The sequence below is a fragment of the Alosa sapidissima genome, chromosome 12, assembly GCF_018492685.1.
Source record: "Alosa sapidissima isolate fAloSap1 chromosome 12, fAloSap1.pri, whole genome shotgun sequence".
NCBI lineage: Eukaryota > Metazoa > Chordata > Actinopteri > Clupeiformes > Clupeidae > Alosa > Alosa sapidissima.
In genome coordinates this window covers 15,966,357-15,993,083 of record NC_055968.1, presented here as the reverse complement: position 1 = coordinate 15,993,083, position 26,727 = coordinate 15,966,357, and the positions used below count along the sequence as shown (strand labels likewise).

Sequence of the window (26,727 nt, the reverse complement as noted above, 5' to 3'; positions counted from 1 at the left end):
TGCAAACTCTGTTGAGTGCAATGTTGGTTTCGTTTTTTTTCCCCCTCATTTCCCCCCTCATTTTTAATGCAGTTTCCACAACAGCGTAAAAATAAAACTGGTCCAATATACTCTTTTATTTTCCCTGTTTGTCCACATGCGTCTTGCTGAAAAATGTCCTCTCACAAGTGGAACTTGCTGACCACAAAAAGAAGTCTTCTCTGCCCATGTTCAAAGAGGAACAACTGACCGCTCAGAGTTATAATCCAGCAATGATGCAAGTGAGAAATACACACATAGAGTCCAGTTTTCCAATTTGGTTTGTGATGGACAGAGCATGACGCAGATTCGCATGGCATCACTAATCAATAAAATCCTACCCTACAAAAAAGCAGCTCAGTGTTTTCTTCACAAAGTCATGCATGTGTATCTTCTCCGCAGCACCACACTTTTTGTTCCAAGTCTGTAAATTTTACAAAAGGTCCAAGATAATTCTCTCTTCTGCATGCAATGAAAACTCTAACACCCCCCCCCCCCCCCACCCCCAACACAAAAGCCCGAGTAGCAGCATAATGTCTAGTTTGTGAAGGGCCTGATTTGATATGTTCTTGAATTTATGGGTGGAGGCACTAGAAATAGAAGTGAAGCTCGCAAAACTGGAAATTTTGTGTCCCTTGTTGTTGTGTACTTTTTTCCTCCCAATTAAATTGGAGAGCATGTGAATCTATAAGGCCTAAACATGGACTGGCAAGTATGTTTGGCTGCATCTTTGGAGATGCAATCCACACACAGCTCTTGAATACTTTTACAATACACCCATGACAAATGCAAATGACTACTGTTTTTATTTGGCAGTCCAGAGATCGTCTCTTTGAGAACATGTGATGATTGTGGAAAGAAATGGCATGATGTTGCAGTCCACATTAACCAAGTGAAGTGGTTGAGAGCAAAGAGTGAAAGTGATTTTGGAGCGAGCCTAAATAATGAACTACAGTAAACTTTGGGCCACACTTGAGTTCATTTACTCGGTCATCCACAAAAATGCATACACCCACATGCACGCAAACAAAATACAAACCACATACACCCACTCCACTCAGCTGATTAAAAATAAGACAAAAAACTCCTACCAAGGTTTACAGAGGTTGTGACTTTACAGTAAGAAATAAGAGACATATTTGTGGACATGATCTCTTCAATGAGTAAATGAATGAATGGTTAAACAAGTGACCTAGAGAAAACATAAATTACAGTACTGTAGAAATCAATTTTTTTCCAGGACTTGAGCCAAGCCATTTTGGGAAACTGTTTTTTGAAAACAGCAGATAAAAAAGTGAAACAAAAATAGACGATTTTCTTTCTTTATATATATATTCAAAGGCATTGATTTTACAACCCTCGGCATGACTTTTATCTCTTTTATTTATTATTCTTTAATTATAAATGGTTCCTATTTATGAGCTGTTGCTGGGGTTTCTTTTTGAGATCCACTTGTTTTAGATGGGAAACATGCATTTCCTTGGGTCTGTTCTGTTTGTCCTCTGAAGTCGTGGCCACTGGAGGCTCCGTTCCACACCTTCCACGCTTCCAACCAGCCACCAAAACGAAATCATAGATATGTGCAAATAAAATACCTTTCAACTGTACGAAAAAACCTGAATGCTTTGTGAACAATGCTACATATTTCCTTAGAAAAAATACGTTCTGAAAATGAAAACAAAAAGGAAAAAAAAAACTCTAAGAAATAACACAACTCTGGTTGGTGATCTGGAGACTGCAAATGCCCATTCTGTACGACAGCAGGATTGAGACCTGCATCTTTTTTTGTCTGTTCAGTACACTGAGAGTCCAGTTTAGCAGTTTGAATCTCCATCCAGAGTTCTCCTTGGAAAGCTAGAAAACAAACAATCAAACAAACAAAAAAGAGACACAAAAAGAAAATACACCAAGTCTGCTATGCTTAGTTTTTTTTTCCGTCTTTTTCGTCTTAGGACAGCAAGCATTTGTATGCTCAAAACACAGGTGTCCTGTCTTTGTCCCAAAACGTTATTCTTGTGTTTATTTCTTTTTTTATGTCCCCACAGAAGTCAACAAAAGCAAAACACTTTTGAGTGCCAAACAAGTCTTTAGACACAAGGAGAAGTGTTCCTCATCTCCTCCTCTTCCTCGTCGTTTCTATGCCACCTCAAGTCCACATCCTCTCATCAGCAAACACCTCTCCGCATCCTTTCCTCACGCGTTTCCTCCACTCTCCTCCGCTCTACGCCATAACATACTCCGTCTTCATGTCAGCCTTGACGTCAGGTTTCCACACCGAGTCCTCGAAGTCCAGGTCCAGGGAGCCCTCGCTGGACATGCTGCTGTTGCTGTTGCTGCGGCCGGACTTACGGTTGGGCAGCCAGTGGTAGGGAGCGCGCGAGTCCCGCCGGGCCTTCCGGCGCAGCCGCTTCTGCTGCATGAGCAGCTGCAGGCGCTCCACCTTGCAGCGCGTCGCCCGGTTCTCCGTCTGACGGATACGCTCGCCTGTGGAACAAGAATAGAGGGAGAAAGAGAACGTTAGAACAAACGGCAGCAAGAGAACCCGGCAGCTCCTCATCATTCAAAGCATCATCAATCTTTAGTTGCCTCCCCAATCTTTTGGGTGCCTGTTGTGACTTGTTGTGAAACTGATATTTTTGTTGTGTTCAAAGGGGGGAGGGGGCAGGAATGAGTGGGTGAGTACAGAGCAGAGGAAGAGGGAGAGAGAGAGAGAGAGAGAGAGAGAGAGAGAGAGAGAGAGAGAGAGAGCCAGAGCCAGAGGCAGAGGCAGAGCTGGGCTGCAGCTGAGCCTGGTCAGTGTTATCTAAGGCCAAACGCAGGACAAATAAACAGACCAGAGCTGTGACACTGCTGTGCTTAAGAATTCCCTGTGTTCTCAACACTCGCTCCCTCTGCTAAAACACACACATACACACACACACACACACACACACAGATGTAACCCTGATCATCTCACACTATGCCTTGACTTTCCATTACCAGATTCAGTCAGTTTAAAACTGCACAGTAATTCCACAGTTAATTCAGAAGGCCTTGCAAACATACATGCACTGAACATACCAGCACACTACAATCTGCTCTTTCCCTTGTGCAGACAATGAAAATCAAGGCACACACTAACAATAACAAGCACCAAAGCAATACTAACTGCATTTAGAGCCGTTGATGTGCCTATTGGAACCAAAACCCTCCAGGGAGAGTCCCTTTATGCCACCCACTAGGATCCGGCCACTCTTCCCCCACCCTCCTCCCATACAACCTTAATTTCATTTATAAATAAATTCAGCAGTTTCGAAGGAAGACGGCAACCACAATCTATTAGCCAGCTCCATTAGAATCTATCCAGGAATTAAATAATTAAATATAGGGCTAGAATGTCAATAATCCCAAGCAAGGACCATCCTTCACTCGAACACACACATGCACACGCACAAGCACACACACACACACAAACACACACACATCTGTGCAGTGCACACACAAACACACAAGCAGCAGCAGTAGCTTTTAACATGGATCGATGGCAAATTAAAAAGACCTATTGATTAAACCTTAGCTCTAGCGCAGCCATCCATCTCCAGGCGAGGACACTGCTATTGGCTTTCAATAGAAAATGCAAGCGAATGGAAATTGTAAGCGAACAGAGCCTGTCCCCCACCCCCATCACCCCACCCTACACCCTTTTCTCCATCTTGCTCTCTCTCTCTCTCTCTTTCTCCCTCCCTCCCTCCCTCCTCTCTCTCTCTGTCCTTCTCCCTCTCCTTTTATTGCTGCAGCTTCCTGCTCCACATCCATTGAACCACCAGCCACACACCCACCCCCACTGCCTCGACCCTGCAGCCCCCCACCCCCACCCCACTCTCCTGCAGAGCTCCGGCAGCCCCTCGGTGTGGAGCTCTGGGAGGGACGTGCTCTGGAATTTCACCCCCCCCCCCCGAGCTTACAGGGGCTGGAGGAGGGAGAGGACAGCCAGGGAGCTGACTCGGGAGTGGAGCAGCCCGCGATCAATTTGACCCTTCCCCTTCTCATCAGGCTTTGTGTTCAGTAGAGCTTCATCTGCCCTCCTCCTCCTCCTTCTAATTAGCCTCCTTTTTCTTCTCTCTTTTATGTTTTTTCCCCTTTGTTTCTTTTTTTTGTTGTTGTTGCAGAATATGAAAGCTCTACCACCACTGAAACCATGCTAATATTGGCAGAGCGTGTTAAACGTTGATGCTGATGGTGTTGAAACGGGTATAGTGGTGGTGGTGGTGGGGGATGGGGTGTCCACGATGGGCTGCCAGGCTGTGGATGAGTCATATCGACATTCTTCTCTCTCTCACTCTCTCTCTCTCTCTCGACATGAAAATAAAATTCGCGTCAGCCCTGCGCCTGCCTGCCTGCACGTCAGTCGGCCTGAGATCAGAGGAGGACGCAGAGCCTCGTGCCTCGCAGCACTAAAAGCACAGCCTCCAAGGGCTCGCCAGCTCCCGCCACGCTTGCATTCTGTGAGGGGTCTCTTTGTTTGCTACCAGCCTTCTCTCCCTCTCCCTCTCTTCCTCTCAACCAACCCCCATAGCCCCCCCACCCTCACCACCACCACTGCTATCAGCAGAGTGGCTACAAGGCCGGCAGCCTGATAGCGCAAGGAGGAAGCAGTGTGGAATGTCTCTCTCTCTCTCTCTCTCTCTCTCTCTCCGACACACAATTTCCCCTCACGTGTGGATGGCTGCTGCTCCTGCTAACGCTAACGTAGCTAACACTGCTGCCCTGCGCTGCATACTGAGTTATCTCCTTCAGCTGTCCTTTGAATTATCCTCACCACCACCACCACCACAGAGCCACGGCTGGGAATCTAGGCCAGCTAGCCTCGTCTCCCATCGCAGACAACATCCCACAAGCTGGAGGGAGTGTGCAATAATAATAATATTTAATAATAATAATATAATTTTTTTAAAACACACGTACACACACAGACACATCCACCCACACACTATACTCTTATGGAAGACAATGTCCTGGTACAAGATGTTTTAAAAAAAAGACTAAGGGTAGCTTAGAACAGAACACAGCACCTCTTCTGAACCTCTCTCTCAGGCTCTCGGGATCTTCCTTCTGCCTGCTAGGGCTCTGCCTTCCGTGTTTGCCCTCGGTTAAGTGTTTGCGGTGGAGTGCCTGAGCCGGTTCAGGTGTCCACAACAGTGACCTGGCACGGGCGCTGGAGCCCCCCCACCTCACCAGAATGTTCAGTAGGCTGAGCCTAGCCTGACCTAACCTTCCCTGCTGTGTTTTTTTTCTCTCTTGCGCACGCTGCTAGCGGCACTAACGTCACAGCCCTGTTCCTGCCCTCGTGATGAATGCCGTGGCCTGGGGGGACTCCGGGAACTATGTTTACTGCGCAGGGGCTATTATTAGCTTGGAGCCCTGAGCGGCCGGGCGGGCAGGTTGTGCCGGCAGGGGCTGGCCTGCACTGGCCTGGGTCCTCGGTCGCAGCTTTTCCTGCGGAGCCGCCTGGCCTGACACGAGAAGCACCGGCTGTCTCGGGAGACAGCGAGCCGGGCCACGCATGTGCTGGGTGGGGGCTGGGACCGTAAGAGGAGGAGAAGGAGGAGGAAAAGAGGAGAAGTGGGGTTACCGGGGGAACAAAGGCAGAGCACATGCAACGCTATCCACCCCTTCCTAATTGTTCCAAGGTCCTCAAAACAAAAAAAGACAATCATTTTTAAAAGAAGAAAAGGAACAGAAAAAGAACACACACACACATCTCTTGACCATTATCCTGATTGTGTTGTACAAAACTGGGCAGAAGAGGAAAGAGAGAAGGGTGTGTGTTTGCTTGTGTAAGCGCAATGGGTGCATATTAGCTTTAGGTCATGAACAAGGAAAACACCCAGTGCACACAGAGAGAGAGAGAGAGAGAGAGAGAGAGAGAGAGAGAAAGAAAGAGAGAAACCACTCCCTGCAATCTACAAAAACGTCCTCCACCCCTCCGGCCGGAGTCCCTATATGAACACCGCATTGTCTGTCCGAGCAATGTGCTGCAGTGTCCTCAGCGCTCACACACACACACACACACACGCACACACACAGACACACACACACACAGAGACAAACACACACACACGGCTCTTTCAAATGGCCCAACTAATGCACCGAGCAGCCGTAGGCACTGACAAGCTGCACACAGACTAGCATGAAAGGACAACACAATGCTGGCTCCTCCCCTGCAGTGCAGCTGTTGGATTAATGCAAAAGATATACACCTGGCTCTAGGCTCCCTTCCTCCTCCACCTCCCCTCATCCATCCTCTCTCTAAATAAAGTGCCCTGACGGAGGTTCCAAAGGAACAAAAAAAGCAGGCAAACCACACAAATCACAGTTGTTAGGGAGGGGGAGGGAGGGGGGGGTTAGAGGGGAGGGAGGGGTGAGTGATAAGCATCTCCAAAGCCCTCAAGTACTACCAGGAATTCAAATAGCAAGTGAGTTTTCCACATTAGCTTTAACAGTCAATGCTGTTCTCCCAGGAATGGAAAAAGCATCAACAGCAACAACAGCAACAAACCGAAAAAAGGCACCAGACAAAACAGAAAAATAAAGCATGCCTTTTATAGATTAAGGTGGCCCTGAGCAGAGCTGCTGCCTAGCGCACATCGGTTGCCATGTGGTGCTAAGCCAGGGTAAAAGCAGCAGTAGGGAGACGGCCGGGCTGATTTATGAATAAATCGATGCAGCGGTCAGCTCGGCCTCCAGTAGTATGTCCGCCAGGCCAAGCCTGGGGGGGGTGGAGAGGGAGGGGTGAGTTGAGGAACAGCCGGGCAGCAGCTACCAGGGAGATTAAATGAGATTCCCTCCCCATTGATCCCTTAAAGATCCGCTTAATTAACAGTCGTCTCTGACTGGTTGTTTGTGTTGTTTGTTTGTCTTGAGTAGCCCTGGTGATCAGACCGGTTTGCTGTTTGCGCCGACATCATGGGAGCGGTTTCTCCAGGAGCACGGGGGCTGGCGCACACAGGGGGCCGCTAAAGCCCAGACGCGTGCTTCTCTCTAAGCTCGCCTTAAAGATTTTTCTCCACAACCAAAGTCCGCCGAGTTGTCAAACAACATCTCGCCCTCTAATGCAGGAGGGATGTTTCTTTTTTTCTTTCTCTAGCAGCAACCAACACCACCTCACTTGTGCAGAGCCTGTGTTTTCTCCTACCCTATTTAACAGCATGTAATCCTGCCTGCTGGAAAAGCGCGATGGAGGCAGGTAGGGCAGGGCAGGGCTGCTGCTGCAGCACTTGGTGCCCAGCAGCGACGCATCGCTCCTGCAGGTCTGGGAACGGAGCCAGCGCAGCCACAGGGTAAACACAAGCTAAGGGTGGCCACCGAGCACAGGGCGGCCATTGTGCTCCTCCACCATCTGGATCCTGTGTTTCGCAGAGGCCAAAGGGAGGAACCAGACAAGCACTCCAATGCAACATCTCCATCCTGACACAGAGGCAACAGGCATCAATGGCCCTGCAGGGGAGTGCTGGGTCTCCAATGGCCCCTGATTTACATATTTGAGGCAGTAAAGGCCACCTGATGCGGATCACCAGAACCCTCCCCAACAAACACACACACACACACACACACACACACACACACACACCTTACACCCCTTTGAGAAAGGGGTACACGCCTTTGAGAAAGGGCCGCCGGCCGTTAGCAACTCACAACATGTGCGCCGACAGGGGAGCGACAGCGAGGGGATGAATTATTCACTTGGCCCCGGCTGGGCAGGTCAAGGTAACGCTGTGACAGGGACGGGCAGGAGGGGAGGGGAGGGGAGGAGGGGAGGCCTACGGGCACATAGTCAGGAGGCCACAGACGCCAGGAGCTCAGAACCAGCTAGAGCGGATCACTGAGGAAGAGGGACAGGCAAAGGTGTCCGTCGAGCTGGCGCTGGGGGACAAGAGAGAGAGAGAGAGCTGGAAACAGAATGCACACAGCAGTGGTTGCAGTCGCGGCCGTAGTTTGCTTAAAGGCGGATTAAGCAAGCAGCGAGAGGAATTTCAACATTCCCAGCCCTTGTCTTGTTTTCTAGAACTCTGCCTCGAAACACCAGCCCCACCCGGTCACCACCCCCCACCCCCAAACTAAACTAAACTAACCCTGCCTGACAGATAGTGGAGAGGCGAGAGGAAGGAAGAGAATGAACGGGCGCCCCTCCCCGAGCGTCCATCCCATCCATCCGTCCATCCACTCATTGAGTGTCTTTTTTTGTTCTCATTCCCCCCTCTGTTGAAACAGGCAGCTGCAGTGGGGAGAGGGCCTAAAAGCCTCCTATAATCCCCTGGCCTGGAGGCTGTCTCTCTCTCTCTCTCTCTCGCTCTCTCTCTCTTGCTCTCTCTCTCTCCTGACTCCACAATGGCCCGGGTTGCTGCCCCTTCTGACTGCCTGTTCATACGGTGCAGACAAAGGACCGGACTGAGCAGTGTGTGTGTGTGTGTGTGTGTGTGTGGGGGGGGGGGGGGGGTGTAGGGAGATCCCACAGAGCGCAGGAATTCAGCTAACAATTACCCCCCCCCCCCCCCTCTCTCTCAAGCCCCTCTTTACCCTGGACTCCCCCTCCAGCCAACCCACACACCCCACCCCACCCCACCCCATTCCACCCCCCTTCGGCTGGCCCCACTAGCCAACCACCCCCGGCTCTCCCTGCACAAAGGCCAGGGCTTGTCATCGCCAAAGGTCTTGCCAAATCAGGGGGAATCATTGGCTTTCAAGTGTCCTGGGATTGAGAGCTTCTTTTCTGAGCCACTCTTCTCCCCATTCTGGCGCAGGAGGGGCGCTGAAGGGTGGAGGCGCCTCGTAGGTACAGCCGACGTGGTGACATTTCCAGACAAAAAAAAAAAAGAAAGACAGAAAAGAAGAGAGAAGAAAAAAGAAAGAAAAAAATGTCTGAACGCGCAACTTAAAAAAAAAAAAAAAACCTGCAAAACATGTGCAGCTTGTGCAGCTTTTCAGGTTCACCGTGTTCCTACTGATAAGAAAAAAAAAACCTTGTGGGTTTTCCCAACATTTAACTAAGTTAAGTGCACAAATGAAGGCTGTAGCTGCTAATGGCTAAGGAGAGGCAACAAACAAAGGAGAGGTCTGGCGTACTTTACTCGTAACTCGTACTCGTAAACTTGAGAGCGAGCGAGAAAGCAGGACTCTGGCGGCCCGGTCGAGCCCCGGGACAGCTCCCCCGACCCCCATCTCCCAACTGGTGGAAGCACCAATTAATCTGTGGGCAGTAGCCGGACGGATATAAACAACAGCTTTTATGAATGGACGCTTGGTGTGTGAGTGTGTGCCTGCTTTTTTCCCTCTCTCTCTCTTTCTCTATCTCTCTCTCTTGCTCACTCTCACTCACTCATTCCCTTCACTGCCTTCCCAGCACAATGTGCATTCTTCCAGAGCTCATGTTTTTTGTATAAATCTATCTATTTAAAGGCCAAAGGAAAACAAGCAGTCATTGAGGCACTGGACTGGGCTTGGAACGCCTCGATGGCTTTTGCAGACGGGGCTGTGTGGAGTTCTGGACAGCATGAGTGGAAAGAGTGGGAAGGCCCACTGACTAGAAGGGGGGGGGGGGGGGGGGGGTGTAGGCTGGGCGGGGAGGGGGGGGTTCTGGGTTAAGAAAACAGACAGGCACCATTTCACATGATGTTTTTCACATGATATGTATGTATGTGTGTGTATTTTTCTAGACAAAAATAAATAAATAAACAAAAGAAACACATCAAAACAAAGCAGAAGGGATGAACAATGCATTCATGCTTCTTGTCAAAATAGTTGACTCATAAAGCAACGCAGCCAGACTGAATACCCAAAAATGGAAAGCACCATTGCTCTGTTTGAACAAGCATCAGCGAGGGCTTTGATAAATTATATCAAAAGACCTTTTAATCATCCATTTAACGTGCCACAGCAGTAGCTCACAAGCCTATGATTCAATTTCCCACTAAACAGCGGCAACAGCAGCAGTAGACACCAGAGTGCCCCGACGCACGCCTGTGAATGTTATCTGCACTATCAATCTGCTGCACCCCTTTCTGTCTACTCAGGCCCGCTAGCACAGTCACCCCCACCCCTATGAGCCCTTTGAAAGGAAAGCCTACACCCTTAGCTGAGCGCAGACACAGACCCGGAGCCAGCTAACCACAGCGAGCAAAAGAACGACCGAGTGAAGCCTTAAAGAACAAGTCTAATAGGAAGGTGGTACCGGATACCCCAAGGCATCTCCTCTCTCTTTCTCTGTTTCTCTCCCTTTCTTTCTCTCTCTCTTTCTCTGTTTCTCCCCCTTTCTTTCTCTCTCTCTTTCTCTGTTTCTCTCCCTTTCTTTCTCTCTCTCTTTCTCTCTCTCTCTTCTTTTTCTCTGCTACCCTCCCCCATCTCTCTCTGGTTGCCTCACTCGTTTATTTCCCTCCTCCACCCTTCCTCCAAGCTCCTGTGCCATCGCTATAAATGTCTCCGGCAATCCATGTCTCTCACTCCTCATCAGTAGAATTGGCCATCATTGCACAGACTGTGCCCTGGAAACCCATTTCAACACAGCACAGCGGCAGCAAGCCTATTTCCACGCAACAAAAACTTTGAACCCACAAGAGTAAGATTGCTGTATGCCATTTTATAGCACCTTTTTCTGATTACACATCTCCAATTCACCAAATTTGACAACGACCATCAACTGATCAAAATGATATCTTCAACCATGAACAGATGGGGCTGCCTATTTTATGCCAACTTTTAATAATACTAGCTCTGCACCCATTATGCCAGTAATTGATTCAGCCGCCTATTTCTCTGGCTGTAACCACACAAGAAGCAATCTGCTCCAGCTGTGCCTCTTCTAGCCAACAGAACAGGAGCACCTCTATGCATGCAGCAGACATCTAGGGCCCTGTCATGTCATCTAACTGAGGGGCAAAGTGCAAGGTCAGGCAAGGACCGAAGTGTCTCCTGTATGAACTGAAGCTATCATGTGGGGGCATTGAGCAGAGCCATGGATGTTTCCACGGAGGATCTTCCTCATGGTATTAAATAAGCAAATAGATTTTGCTATCAAGTTATTGAAAAGTTATATTTAGTTACTTATTGATTATTGATTGATTGATTACTTATTGATTGATTGGTTATTATTAAGTTACTGAATTCCTCGTCATTTAAACGAGGACCCCCAGAGCTACACCGTGGAGACCGTACTCACCAGGAGTCTTGCACATGCGGATCTGGCTCTGGCACTGCACCAGCGGGTGGAGGCTGGCCGGGCTGGCGCTGGGCACCGAGGTAGCGGAGAGGCCGGGCGCGAGGCTGACCGCTGGGGTCGGTGACGTGGGCGATGGCGAGGGCGAGGGCGGGGGTGACGGCGAGCCCGGAGTGCACTGGGTCTGGTAGCGCAGCTGGGTGAGGGAGGGGGGCATACCCTGGTAGTGGCGCGTGGCGCTGAGGAGGTCGTTGAGGATCTGCAGGATTGTGCCGATGTCCCGCCGGGGACGTCCAGTGCTGTCCTGACAGTTAGGATGCAAAGTGCCTGCAAGGGGAACAACATCAAACATAAGGGATCGGTTCTCTACCAGACACATACAAAAACATACTTCCTAATGTGGCTAACCCTGAGGCGGTGATTGAGTGATGATTCAGGCTAATGGTTTACTTTGCATCTTGGGACAACACACAAAAAACGAAAAACAACAGCCAGTGGCAGTGACGACTGGTGACGCTGGCTTAACTAGATTGTCTTCTTTACCTGAAAATGTCCCAGAGAAAACCCCGGGAGCATGGTTGACGAAGCTCTCAATGATGGCTCCAGGCTTCCGAGAGCGCGCCGAGGCCACAGAGCTGCTACCGCTGGGGCTCTTCGCTGTGCAGTTGGCCTGAGAGAGAGAGAGGGGAAGGTAGAGGGAGTGAGGGGAGGGGGGGGGAGTGGTCAGTCATTACCAGTGCCTCATCATTACCATCAACATTAATATAGTCAATAACTACTGATTACTGACACACACAAGACACCTGATCATACCATTGATCATACAGTATATACATAAACAAGATGAGATTGACTACTATGGTTAGGGTCAAACCCAGAGCTAAGGGTGGACAGAAAGTAGCCCCAGGCAAGAGTCTCCAGGGTAAATAAGGGCACAAGTTAATGTGTCATTTATGCTGCTATGGCCAGAGGGACACCCATTGAGGTGGCCTTAGGCAATAATGCTTTCTGCCTATGAAAACTGCCTGCTATGCTTTAGCATATAAACCACCGGCAGCTATTAGCTACAAGTGTTTGTATTATCATTAATGCATGAGGAGTGTGAGGTAGTGTCGACCACGAAGGAAATAATTCATCCGGCACGGTGTGATAATGCATTATCAAACAAGTAATTACACCTACATAAACACTTAGTAGGCCACACTCATTTACTACTGAATGAACAAGAGAAGGTTTAGAGATGTGTGGTGGTGTCAGGGGCTCACCTCTGGGCAAGGGGCTGCAGGGCTGGAGCTTGGGCTGGGGGTGGGGGTTAGGGTGGGGGTTGGGTTGCTGGAGCCGGCAGAGGCAGAGGCGGCCTGGTGGGAGCGCAGGAGGCTGGGGGTCAGTGGAGAGGAGCGAGCCTGGGCATGGGCATGGCCATGGGCCTGAGGACTGCAGTGGCCCGTGGAGGCCGAGGCCGGGTGGCCGTGGGGGTACATGGAGGCCGGCGACTGCATGGGCGCAGAGGGGGTGAAGGCCGGTGGGCTGGGGGGTGCCGGGTGAGAGTGGATGTGGTGAGAGTGGGCATGGGTGTGACCGTGGGCATGGCCGTTGGCGTGGGTGTGGGCATGCGCATGGGCATGTGGATGGGCATGGGTGTGTGGATGGGGGTGGGGGTGAGGGTGGGGGTGGGGGTGGTGGTGCGAGATTCGGGGGACTCCGCTGCTGCTGCTGGTAGTGGTGGTGGTGTTGGTGCTGCTGCTGGCCCCAGCGGTGGTGTCCTGCCCGCCGCGGGAAATGAGGTGCCGGTGCTGCAGCTGCTGCCCACCCGAGTGTTGCGCCGCCAACTGCAGCTGGACGAACATCATATGGTCGCCCACGCGCAGGGCCAAGGTCAGAGGGGAGCGGCCGGACAGGAAGTCGCTGACCTGCACAGAAGAAGAGGATGCGAGGTTTAACATGACAGCCCCATTGTCACTTCACTCTTTCATTTCACAACACGACAAAAGCACACACGCACACACACACACACACACACACACACACACACACACACACACACACACACACACACACACACACACACACACACACACACACACACCCCAGAGTTGCCTCCTGAAGCCGCCACGCCTGACTCTGAGCTCAGCAATTCAGCACTCGCACAAAGGACAAACTTCTGTCTGGCCCCAGGCTTGTAAGGCCGAGGCAGACGCACAGGATGCGAGCCCACTCGCTCCGCGCGTCGCATAATACCCGATTGTTCTGCTGGCTGCCTGCGCCGGATCAGGAAAGGATGCCCATTTTAGGAGTGCCCAGAATGGAAACGGGAACCAATCACGGAGACTCTGACCCTCTCAAAGCGGGACAAAAGGACTTGCCTCGACTTGGCTAGGGTGGAGGTGTGTGTGTGTGTGTGTGTGTGTGTGTATGTGTGTGTGGGGGGGGAGAGGACATGCAAGAACAATTTCTCTCTTGTCCCGTCTTCCCAGCCAGCCCCCGGACCCGCTTTTGTTGGCGTTGCCACTTGTCGCGGGTGGCGAAAAAAGGGGAATGCATTCACGAGGCAAAAAAAAAAAGCTGGGGAAGCTGTGCAAAAGGCACTCCAGTAATTGCGATTCATTTCCGCCGCAGAGAAAACACGCTGACGCGAGCACAGGGCAACAACAAGGGTTCGTCTACACATGGAGGCAATTTTGTGCAGTAGAGATTGGGTTGGGGGGGGATGGGATGGGGTGGGGTGGATACACACACAAACAACGCCGAGCGGACCGGAGACAGCCAGGGGCATTTCCTTCCTACCCATGAGCCTTTGTAGTGTGCTTGCGCCTGCTGACCTGATGTTAACCTCCCTGAATCACCAGCCTTTGCCCTCCATTGCTTTCTTCCTCCTCACCAGCTTATTTCTTTTTTTCCCCCATCGACTTCAGCTCTCTGAAGCTCGGGGTGACCTTTACACGTTCACCGTCCAAAAGCTTATTGACAGAACGCACAGACAGGACTTGCCACTTGCCACAATATCATCTAAAAACTGAACGTGGCCTCAAAACCCACTCTTCCCCAGTCTTAGCCATCATATGCAGTAAATAGGGTATACTGTATACAACTAGATGTAAAAATGAGTAAAAGTGTGTCTGATCAGTCCAATCTGGATTGTGTGAAGCCCACATAATATCAGTGATGGGACTGGGGGCCGAGGTGCGCAGGGAAACTCCGTGTGTGAAAGGTCATTTCTGAGTCAAGACAGAGGTAGTGGGCAGGTGCTCACGCTGTGGACTGGCAGCTGTCACACTGCTCATCACGGCTGCTTGACAGCTGAAGGCAACCGGGGTAGGTTATCCACAAGTAGCTAGGTGTGTTGTGTTGTGTTGTGTTGTGTTGTGTTGTGTTGTGTTGTGTTGTGTTGTGTTGTGTTGTGTTGTTCCCTTCTCTTCTCTTCTCCTCCGCAGTCCACTAACCACAAAAAACACCCTTGGCGGTCTTAAATCTGGCTTGCACATTGCACAATGGATGAAACAGTAGCATGTTTGTTCAAGCTGGTGTGATGAACGCCCGCACCCCCCCCCCCCCCCCCCCCCCCCCCCATCCCCTGAGTGTGTGGTGTTAGCTGCTCAGGCTGAGAGGATATTTATTCAAACACACTGAACCCCCTTCCATCCCACCCTCCCACATACACACACACACAACCCCCCTCCATCCAACACCCCCTGCCCCACATGTCTGACTCCACATTAGACTCACTGATGAGCTTCTTCGTCACCCCCTCCCCACCAACCAACCAGCAACCTCCATACCTCCCTGCAGCCACCCCCGTCCCCAACCCCCCCCTCAAATGGAGTTGTCACGTCTGGCCAAAGTGTCTCAGTGAGTCACACAGTGCACCCAGGCACCCAGCCCACATAATGAGAAGGCCAGCTTCAGCTCCAAAACCTCAGAAACCAGCGAGCAGCCAGCACCAGCGAGCCAGTGAGTGAGGGAACAGCGAGAGTGAGAGTAACGAGAGGGAGAGTGTCTCACCAGGCTGGGGAGGGGGGGGGGTGGCTCTGTAACGCAGAGGCTGTGGAGACCGAGGAGACTTTTACCCACCACTTCCATCTGTCTGAGTCACAAAGGATCCATCAACACTCCACCCACTACACCCTCTCTTTATGTAAAATACAGAGAGAGAAAATGAGGAGGAGAGGGAGAAGAAAGGGGGTGGGAGAGAGAGAAAGAGAGAGAGAGAGAGAGAGAAAGAGAAAAAGAGAGAGAGACCATACGCCCATCAAATTAAACAGACAAAAGAATCCCTCTCTGGACCTTGTTCTACGTCGCTCGTTACATCATCGCCATGAAAGTTCATCATTCCTCGTGAGCGAGGGAGTCGGGGCTTGGTGATGTTTTTCACACACACATCTCATGTGACCTCAGCCATCGTCACATGTCACACACGCACACAAACATGCGGACACACTGAGAGGGAACATTCTGTCTGGAACACCTGAAGTGGGTCAGACGCCCCTCCTCAAGGATGATGTGTGTGGGGGGGGGGGGGGAAGCGGCAGGCTCTTGGGCTTGCGCTTGTGCTTGCTCGTCCTTGTTCAAACATGCCTCTTTGTTCTCCTGGAACCGCATCTCTGCTGGTCATGTCAGCGCAGACAGCTTGTACTTGTCAGCCTCATTGACAAAGAAACCTCTCAAACTTTGGCTACGAAAAAAAAGACTGCTCCCAAATCTTCCATCAGGGCCTCACTGACACATATTCTACACTCCCTTCACACACACACACCAAGGGGCAAACGGAACACACACACCAAGGGCAAACGGAAGGTGTACAACAGTCAAACAAGTACACAAAGCGCTCAACATTAAGGAACACTAGCAATGCCTGGTCACAGTACCTTAGGGTGGAAATCCATTCATAGCCTGTATATCTATTACTGTGAGGTCCTAACACCACAACTACCATCCATTTTGTTTTTGTTGTGTACAGAACCGGGGTGGCATTTTACACTGTAGCAAGCTGCAGTTGCTATGCAGTGAAGAGAGAATATGATAAGGGAAGACAAGGGGGGTGGGGTGGTTGTGGCGATGGAGGTGGTGGTGGTGGGGGTGCTCTGTAAGTGGGGGTGGGGTGTCAGAGAAGGCATGGTGGTGGGTGATGGTGATGAAATATTCAGTGAGAGTATGCCTCTGGCTTCTCGTTTTTTTTCCCCTTTCTCGCGCTCTCCCTCTCTCTCACTTCTTTTCCTCTCACTCTCTCTCTATCTCTCTCTCTCTCTCTCTCCTCTCTGATCTCAGTGGCTGACAGTTTTATTTATTGGGGTCCCTGTGGTTCAAGGAACTCATTTGCAGGCATTCTTCCTTAGCACACTAAGGAGTAGAGTGGCGTGGCGTGGAGCGACGTGGCATGCAGGGGTTGGGCTGACATTCATGAACAGCTGAGCCGCTTGATTTCAACATAAGAGCTCGGGAGGGTCACGGAGGAGTGCCATCAGAATAAAAAAAGAAAGGGAAAAAAACTCACCTTTTTAAGGCCTTTTGAGGGGCTGCTAGCTGGGCGAGGGGGCGCGGATAGGAAGGCGGTGGTGCTCAAGGCTCAAGACCGTGTTATTACCCTTGATATGAACAGCGTTTGATCTCGCTTGTAAGGGTGTCACGATTTCGATTTTACATCGAAATCGTTCGAAATTACATCTAAATCTCAAACTTCGAATTTAAAAGTAGAATCGACGATGCAGCCACACCCCCAATGTCACATCCAGCATGTATGCCAAGACGCACAAATGCACGTGCTGAACTGCAGCATCAACACTCCTCTAATTTTAGGCTGCAGCCAGTTAAAATATACACATCAACCTACCGAAATCAAAGCCCCTCTTGCTACTTTGAAATCACCGGTGTGGAAAAAAAGATAAAAAATCGAATCGAATCGTGACTTTAAAATCGAAAATTGCATCGAATCGAGGATTTGGAGAATCGTGACACCCCTACTCGCTTGGGGTGGTATCAATACGGTGTACATGAACACACACAGTAGGCAGGATGGAAAAGACAATTTCTGGCCCCTTTTGGAAAGAGTGGAGGGTGGAAGGAGGGCTGGGGGGGCGGATCAATGACTTGCATCTTCCTAGATGTCATTAGTCCTTGGACCTATCAGTCACACGCATCACAACATGGGTGGAAGAGTCGGCCCGTGATCGCTAAATCAGATCAGCTGAGCGGAAAGGAGAGGAGGAGGTAGGAGAAGAAAGAGAAAGAAAATGTGCGGTGTCAATCAGCAGAAGGCTGAATGAACTCCCAACCCCCCCTCCACTCATATCCCCCTACCTCCCTCCCTCTACATTACCTCTGGTTCCTGTAGCGCGTGTGGCTCTTTGAAGGTACCTAGGGTTTACAAAGAGCCAATCCACTTCAATAATGCTCACAGGATGGCAGCACCTGCTGTTTCTTTCCCAGCACTCATGCCCTCAGCCGCGTGTGATCATCAAAAGGTGTGCGATGCGAAAGGACAACACCTTTGATTCAGAGTAATGAACATCCTTTAAATGGATGACAAGGAGGGGAAGTGAACAGAGAGCCCTCTCCCCAGCTCCGATGGCCTGCTCACACACAACGCTTCAAGGGGAGAAATGCATAGTAACCTTACCACAGTGCAGCCATGCAAGCAATACTGCAAATTATATATTTTTTGTCACCCATGTTGCACAAGAAGATGCACTTGTAATCTGACCAATTCCATACTTCAGAGGAAAGCACACAAATAGATGCATCCAGCTGTCGTAGGAGGAGAAGGAAACGCACAATGAAGACTGAGGAGACTTGGTAATTGTGGTTTTGCACTCCACATGACCCATACTGCCCATTGGCTTTAGGTTAACACCCCATCATTACATTCACACCTGCTGAAAAGCCTCATTACGACTGCCTTTGTCAAACATCAGGGTCATTCAGATGTACTTTCCACACACACACACACACACATACACAGACACGGACAGAGGCCGACACACACACACACAGACAAACACACACCAACCCCCTCGCCGCATCACTTCAGTCCAGTCACGATGCCTACCACTTGAATCACAAAAGGAAGCGCGAGGATGAAAAACAACAACTGTCACGACACAGAGGCGCTTGGCTGTGTAAACTCAATGAAGCTGGGCTGTGTGTACAAAAACACACACACACACACACACACACACACACACACACACACACCATGGTACACAAGCCTCTTACCTCCTCATCAATAATCAGCACAATTACATCTCCACCTTAAACCGCTTTGAGTGTCTCAGCCCTGTGACCAAGGCAGCCTTGTACAGCTCACTTCATTAAAGCAGCCAATACCAAAAGCAATCAGCAGCCAATAATTACAAACAAGGTCACACTCATGATGGTTCTTCATCACAGTATTCAACTGTGGAACAACAAGGTCTATAAAAGCGCCATGCAGCAGTGGAGATGTCTGCATGGAAGGGTTGTGATGACAAACAACAATCTCCAATCAGAAACAAGCGATCAGTAATCTAACAGCCTTCATTAACATATGACCCAAGCTGAGAACTAAATCACAGCTGTTTGTTAGATGAGGTCCTCACAGTGTCATGATTCCACCTAGCAATTACAATCACCCTCAGCGCACATCCCAGAGAGGATGGTGAAGAATGCAACAGAACAACCTTTGTTGACCAGAGAGAGAGAGAAAAAGAGAGAAAGAAAGAGAGAGATAAAGACAGACACAGACACAGAGAGGGCGATATATATATATATATATATATATATATATATATATATATATATATATATATATATATATATATATATATATATATATATATGTGTGTGTGTGTGTGTGTCTTTGGCTGTTTTTCAGGCTACGACGGCACACAAAGGATGAGCCCATCACCAGTTCAGACATAGCACAAAATAGGACTGTGTGATTCACCAGAGCCCCTCCATGCCTGTGCGTGGCAAAGCCTGCCCAGCAGAGCTGCCTGCCTGGCTCCCCTCCCCCCTAGTCTGCCTCTCTCTTTGGGGGAGGGGAGTGAGCGGCTGTGCCGGGGAGAAGGAGGAGGGACACTGACAGAGACAGAGGGAAAAAGAGACAGAGGTGACCTGCCTATATTGTTGAGATTCAGCTATCTGCATCTGTCCATGTTCAGACACAATGGCAGTGAACAGGCTCGTTCCAATGCAGATTTGAAGTAATACGTCTGTGTGTGTGTGTGTGTGTGTGTGTGTGTGCTAAGGAAGGTGCATGGTAGTCTTAGAGCACCACATATGCAACAATATTAGAACGATGGCAGGGCAAAAAAAAAAAATCTTTACTCGAAGGATTAAAAGTAAATCGTCTTTGTGGTGAGCCTTTCTCCCAATTAGCTCTGTGGTTCAGGAGAACGAGACACTAGTTATTATTTCTGCTTGAGGAACAGTAAAAGCTAGAGACGATTTTCCTTTTCAGCAAAACACAAGAATTCTCTTTTTTTCCCCATGCTGAGAGTAAGTGGATGCTGCTGCTTCACATATATGAGCCCATGTTTGAAGAAGATAAAAAAAAATGTCAACTTAAATGAAAGTAGTGATTAAAATTTTCATAAACTCCCTTCTGCTGTATAAGAATATGATGTTACGGGCAAAATAGGGGCTGTGTTGAAACATGGAAACCACAGCAGCTTCAAATTATGGGCCAGAGAGGGCTGTTAGGCTGAGGTAACAAGGGAAAAACACCACGCCAATAATTGCCAGGCTTCCTCTTCCATAAAACACCCTCTATCTGGCTACGCAGATATCTGAAATAGACTCCATCCCAGAGCCCTGTTCCATCACTGGGTTAGTCCTTGGAACCCAGCTTGGAAGCTATGGCTTGGAAGGTGTAGTTTATGACATGTAGTCTCAAGCACTGAGCCTACTCTGGTCCTTCACTGAGGACCTTTTGACCACAGAAAATGAGAATAGCTTGTGTCAGGCACTTTATGCCTATTATTGATTACTGATTGATTGACTGATTCATTCATTAACACAAAGCTGAAATATCAGGATTTACATTCCCAAATGTCACCTCACGGCCTGTCTGCGTATATCTGGTGACTTTGGTTTAAAAAAAAAAAACTAAGGTCCAATCGCAAATGGGGATCAACATCAACTATATTAATGTCAATGTTGCATTTAAAGATAAATCTTTCTGCAACCCTGGACAATAAAAGCATTGGGTTCAGTAGGGTTAGAGAAAGGGCCTGATGGTCAGCTTTTCCCACCCCACGGTGCACAACATTCCTTCCCAGCGTCTAAATGAGTTACCAGGAAGCTAATAATACAGGCCCCCTCAGACCGTCCAGTGTATCCTTGAGTGACATCAAGCAGTCCTCCACGAGAAGTAGCATCTAATTGGCATGGCACTTTCCTCGCACACCCTTTCCACAAAACAAGTCAATCTCAACAAGAGGGAGGAAGAGAGAGAGAGAGAGAGAGGGAGAGAGGAGCGTCTGCTCGGTAGTGCGGGCGGGCAGGCATTTCTCTTGCTCTTTCTCCTGGAAATAACACTGACTGCATCTGCCTGGAGAAGGCGTAGCACATGATGGAAGAGGCGTGCTTACTGCCAACCCTTCCCCCACGCACAAAACCTGCCTCATCTGTCCTTGCTACTGCGCCACCGCTATAGACCTCTTAGCTTACACTACACTACACTACACACACACACAGACACAGACACACACACTATCTCTCACACACACACACGAACACACACACACACAGACACATTACACTGTGCACACACACACACACACAAAAAATAGGCTTCATCATGAGAATCAGTGTGCAAACAGTAAATACCACATATTTTACTAAAAACGCAGTAATATTTTGATGATTCTAAAGCTGCATTTCCCACTGTCGAATATGGATACTAAATTACTGTAGTTATTACATGTTACCAACACCAATATTGATCATCATTATGACATAATGAATATCTGCACAATAACCAATCATTTTTGGTCAATGTATCCCATTCCAAACATGCACCTCCTCAGATCAGGCTAAATCCACCCCCACGAGAGCAGATGAAGAAGCCTTGGGGGTGGGGATCTAAAGGAAAGGTCGCTGACTGAGGGCTTGTCTAGGCTTGCTTAAAAAACACACAGACTATGATGCTAAGAGACCCCAGGGCCTTTTCTTTAATATACACACAGAGTGATTACTGACTCCTGGGCAGCTGCTATGGGGAATATCACCATCCACTACACCTCCTCAAGAGAACAAAAAGAAAAAAATAAGGCCTCAGCATTCGGCTGTGCATGTGAGTCCCTCTAACAAGCCCAGCAGATTTCACTACAGGTTTAAGTCATGTATCACAAGGACTTTGGTAAGATGAAGTAGCCAAAAATGTAGAGTTTAACAGAAAAAAGATCTTACCTGAGTTTCTGTTAAACTCTCCAAAGCTTGCATTACTGACTGCTCTGGTCTGGATGCTTGAGACTTGAGAGGGAGGAGGAAGAGGATAGGTTAGGGTACAAAAAAGGCACTGTATCTCTGCAACTGTAATGAAATCTCTTGAAACATCAGTGGAATAGCTACAGGCAGTGTTAGATGTGAAAGAAATAATCAATATTATTACCATTAAGCCTGCTTCGACGGTGGGGACAAGTGTTAACTTGCTCCCATCAGTGATACCCAGGTCTTGGAGTTTTCCTGTGCTCAGCCGCCTAAGACAGGAGATACTTTCTTTATCAGCAACTAAAGCATCACAATGCACATTCTGCCAGTTCAGCAATTGAATGACTTCACTCTTGGGTGAAAGATTTCCTATACAGTCAAACTACAGATGTGACAGCTTTCACTTTGAAGTTGGACTTAATCTGAATCACACGATAAATCAAAACATCTGATAACACACATTAAACTGACATCGTGGCAGGGATGAAACAAAACACATCTGTGTGACAGCTTCAAAAGAGTTCAACATTTCCTCAGCAAATAGCTTATCAGTTTTGATTGGACCACGGGTGAACCACTTAAGACATGCACTTTCATTAAATGCCATCCCCAACTAAACAAAGGGATTCAACTCCTTGCCTAAAGGCAGCTATTTAGAGAGAGCTATTGAGAGAGAGAGAGAGAGAGAAAGAGAGAGGATTAAACAGTGTTCTAGGTTTTATAGGATGATGTCATTTAGAGGTAATTAGATGAGCGACGTTTGAAAGGGCCCCCGTTTGAAACAAAAACAATGAGACTGCCGGGGTCATTTGCAAGTGACAAAAGACGAACCCTTCACTATACAGTGCGATCTCTCATGCATCGCTGCTAGTTAATGTGAAAAGGTGAGGCGAAACTAAACACGTTTTTCAATTCTTTTTAAACAATATGAAGAGGAAGTACCCAGTGTGGATACAGCCCTTGGTGCTCCCAGCGTTTACACAGCACCCCGCCTGCTTTAAATGACAACTAGAAACCACGCGGAACATTGCATCTGGCCTGCATGTTTATAAGAAACTGTCACTGAGCAAATTCCTAGTAATGGCAGAGTAGTGAGGAAGTGACCTGCCTCTGTGATTTCTTACGTGGCAACGGAGGAAGACCTGCATACTTCAGTAGTCTGCTCCGAACAGTGCAAGCACTACGGTATAGGCCAAAAAAACCAAACGGACTCCGTGCGTTTTATCTGAGCGATAGTAGGCTATGCTTTCGTATACAGCCTTGCCTATCACATATCCTAATAATGGGATCTGTGCTTTTGTCTGGCCTCAGAGTCATATCATTTTACTCAAGGCAGATGTCCTTGATTGCTTATCTTGGTGCGTGCATAGCCAACGTCTCATCATTACACTCATCAGATCCACAGTGATGTTAATTTGTCACAAAGCGCTAAGAGTCCCCTCACCGGTCATAACTTCATCCACGACTAGAACAATCATCTCTACCAAAAAGTGGATATCTAGATTGTGACAGTGCAGGTTACTCGGATGTCGTAAACTACAGATAAGGAGCAACTGAAACGAAAGCGTGTGCATTTGTGAATATCGCCATATCGCGCAACCAAGCAGACATTTTAATACGCATCAGTCGTTCAAGTTACTGTGTTAACTATTATACAAAAAACACATACAATAAAACAACCGAAATTTCTAAAATGCATGGACATGAGCTGTGCATCATTGATTCACATAGTATGCTATTAAGGATTCTGTCGGTTTAAAGGGCATCAACGAGAAGCTGCTCTGGTGAGTTAAAGCGCCAGTGTTCGTTCGTGCGGATACTCACGTTTCTTTGTGTAGCAGTGCGAGTCTTTCTTTAGGAACTTTAAGTCTTTGGGACAATCTTCTCTTCAAACCCTCTACCGTCTCCTCCAGTGGAAGGGAGAGCTCGAAGCGGGTGCCGGTAGTAGAATGGATGTACAAATTCATGGAGGGCTCACTGGGAACGGCCTCGCAAGACGGAGCTCCGCGGCTGGTACAGCTCCGGGCACTTGGATGCTGGTCCATTCGATAGCCTGTATTCAAGGAGAGACACGTCGAGTCTGGTGGTTTGGTTGAATGGAAGTGTCTGGACTAACGTCCGTCTTAATCTCACAGCGAGAAACCGTTATCTTTCAGTGGACACATTTAAAGCCACCCGTCCCGGACGATACGCTTTAGACTCGGAATGTATTCCCAGGTTAATATGGATGGTTTCTGTTGACTAATGTTATTCCGCTAGGTGCAATTTGATCAAGCCTCGTTTCAGGTTCTGAAAACGCTACGCTGTAACAATTCCAGTAAATTTCAAGTAGACCAATGAAAGGTATCTACAATGAACTAAGTCTTCAAAAAAACAGGAGCGCAAAATACGTGCCTTCTTTCTTGATTAGATGTCGCATTATATGTGTTCTTTGTTTCTATTGTTCATCAGTATACGGAGCTGAAAGCATCAGGCGGAACTGGAAGGTGCAGAAGCCTGAGAAGATTAATACAGCTTAGCCCTGTAGCGCATACACGCTCAAAGTAGCTCCAGTGAAACCGACAATGAATGCTGATGCAAGGTATCTTACTTCCACAGGGCTGAGATTACGCCTACAGTACAGCCTTCGGTCCAATCCTGGGAGGGGTATTTGTAGACGCTCTCGTTTCTGGCCAATAGGAGGAATAGCATCACACCCACGTGGAGGGTAAGGTCCACCTTTCCACCCCCACATACCATATTTGGCCATCAAGAACCAATCCAATTTAAGTGGGCGAGGCTGACAACACCAAGAAACACGATAGTTCCATCCCACTAAGCCAGCTCCAAACCATTCATAATATATTACAATCACAATAGAAGTCCATACCAAATGGAGATCTTTCTCTATTTTCTTGCAGATCGTGTATGCAGCCTAATGTTGCATGCTTTTGAGTATATCCTTTGTGTATGGTTTTAAATGTATGATAGGCGATTCTATTAGTCTGACTTTGGTTCTTTCTGTTATTGTTGTGCACATTTTAACATCAATAATGTATGATTAGCTGATCATTCCAGCATATCGTAACAAAACCAATCTAGACCTGGGCACATAACAGAGTTTGTCATATAGGTGTAGAATATGTAAATGTAGTTCTATGAAGCTTGCTATAAAGATATTCCAGGTACGCCTAATGGTCTGGATCCCTTCTTAGGGCCTATGCAAGAATATACTTTTTGCCACATCTTGTAGAGATATAAGGCATTCCCAGCTATTTAAATGCTGACTGATTCAAACATAACATAACTTTACAGAATACAATACTGTCCATTCTGTTTAAGCACAAGACACGATCGTTCTACTGATAATAACGATTCCTGTGACACTATAGGATCACCGGAGGTAGGCAACAGAGACCCACGACCCCTGCACAAACTCAGGTGCTTTACCGCCGTCCAGTGGCTGCAGGGCGCACAGTGCATTTGACAGGTGAGATCTGTCACTCACTGGTAACATGGGTCGAATAGGTTACATTTTGGCAGGAATCACAACTCCTTTTCTACCCAGAAGTCGGAGTCGGACACTAAAATGCAACAATAATCAGGATGACCCGTGGGCTGTAAAAGCCACGTCAAAAGTAAGGGTCTTGTTGAACTCTAGCATGTAGGCAGAGAGACACTCGGTAGTTTTTCAGAAAACCTAAAACATCACCAGATGGAAAAGGAGGATGGCATCAGGTAACACGTAGCCTATCGTTCATCATTTATGTTGTTCCACAAATAAAGATGCTCAGTGTTTCGCCATTCAGCTCCACAAGATAACGAGATGACGTAAAACATGATGATGGCATGTAGCAAATAGGCATGATAGCTTGGTGTAGGCGTAGGCTATTCTACTTGTGTGGCTGAGTACATCTTTTTTATAAATCCGTTGCGTTCTGTGGGCTAACTATAGGCTTACCAACGCCTACGCAGTTTAACGCAAAAACACATTTAGGATATCGGCTACAGCCTACTCATGTTGCTACAAGAACGAATAATGGAACTGTCGAGTTCTGTTGTCTGATTTGAGTTTGGGGTGACGTTATTAGCACACTTGTATACATCTAATTACAGGCAACTTATACTTAAATATACGTATTACAAGATGAGCATGAATGACACTTACCAATAATTGTTGCGAAAACCTTAACGCCTCGCGACAAAGTTTGTGATTCTCTCCAAGGTCCAGCCAGTTTTGGCATATAAGTTAAACTGTTAACAAAATGTATCCAAATGTGACAGTATATCCACAGATGTGTGCGGGGATGTATCTCTCAATGAATCCTTCGGTGCTTCGGCAATACTTCAACTCAGGCGCAACTGCAATTGGTCAAAGTCCAAATTAGTCCATATTCTTTAACATGACGCGCGCGTGAGGATCTTTGACGCACTCTAATCGCAAAGCTGTAGGTGACACAACTCTTAACTAAGCTCCCTTCATAGTAGGCGGAGAATACGTTTCTTGCGCGGTCAGCATCTGATTTAAGGTGGCAGATCACGTCCAGCTGCCCGGGTTACACAGCACCTTTCTTCAGTGGTTCTGTTTACATTTGGCAAAGACTGTAGGTATACATGTGCCCCATAAGATTGGGCTATGTTGCATTTTGTCTGTCAAGATCCGCGGAACGATAACAAACGGAGTAAAAGACTAAATATGCGGCGTAGTCAAACGACCTTAACAGTCAGCAAATGAAACATACGCTTTTGGGTTGGAAGGGGTGTGGACTCCAATGACGCCATGTGAACAAAAAACAAATCCAAGTCACCGGGCAACGGATACACTGCTTGGAAACAAGCGCATACATAATAACAATTACTGGTAGTCGTATATTTGATTGAGCCATATGAGAGGAATCATATCCATGCAAAAGCATACATAAAGGTAATATATAACGGCTTTGCAGAGGCTATTGATTAATTTGATGTTCATAAAATGAACCACGCTAGTATTCTATCTTTTTATCGTGAGATTTGTAACATTCGCAAAACAGCACATCGCATTACGCATAACGCAAATCAGTCTGGCTTTCAGGTTCAAGTGCAGCTCACACAGCCGTTTCCATTTGTAAAAAAGTGTATGAGGCCCATCCTCTTTG

The 26,727-nt window shown here is 48.1% G+C and overlaps 1 protein-coding gene across 2 annotated transcripts; it reads right to left on the bottom strand.

The window, feature by feature from the left end:
* Positions 1 to 53: 53 nt before the first annotated feature.
* midn (midnolin) lies at positions 54 to 26,339 on the bottom strand. 2 transcript variants are annotated; one of them, XM_042056116.1, is made up of 8 exons: positions 25,758 to 26,339; positions 23,435 to 23,663; positions 21,792 to 21,879; positions 21,590 to 21,652; positions 12,472 to 13,116; positions 11,750 to 11,876; positions 11,210 to 11,533; positions 54 to 2,502 (listed from the first exon to the last, which is right to left on the bottom strand). In XM_042056116.1, the coding sequence occupies exons 1-8, from the start codon at positions 25,831 to 25,833 to the stop codon at positions 2,240 to 2,242; spliced, it is 1,815 nt and encodes a 604-aa protein (XP_041912050.1). In that variant the 5' UTR covers positions 25,834 to 26,339; the 3' UTR covers positions 54 to 2,239. The 2 variants fall into 2 exon arrangements, with proteins under 2 accessions (XP_041912050.1, XP_041912051.1); XM_042056117.1 differs by lacking the exon at positions 25,758 to 26,339 and adding an exon at positions 24,005 to 24,208.
* Between the last annotated feature and the right edge of the window lie 388 nt (positions 26,340 to 26,727).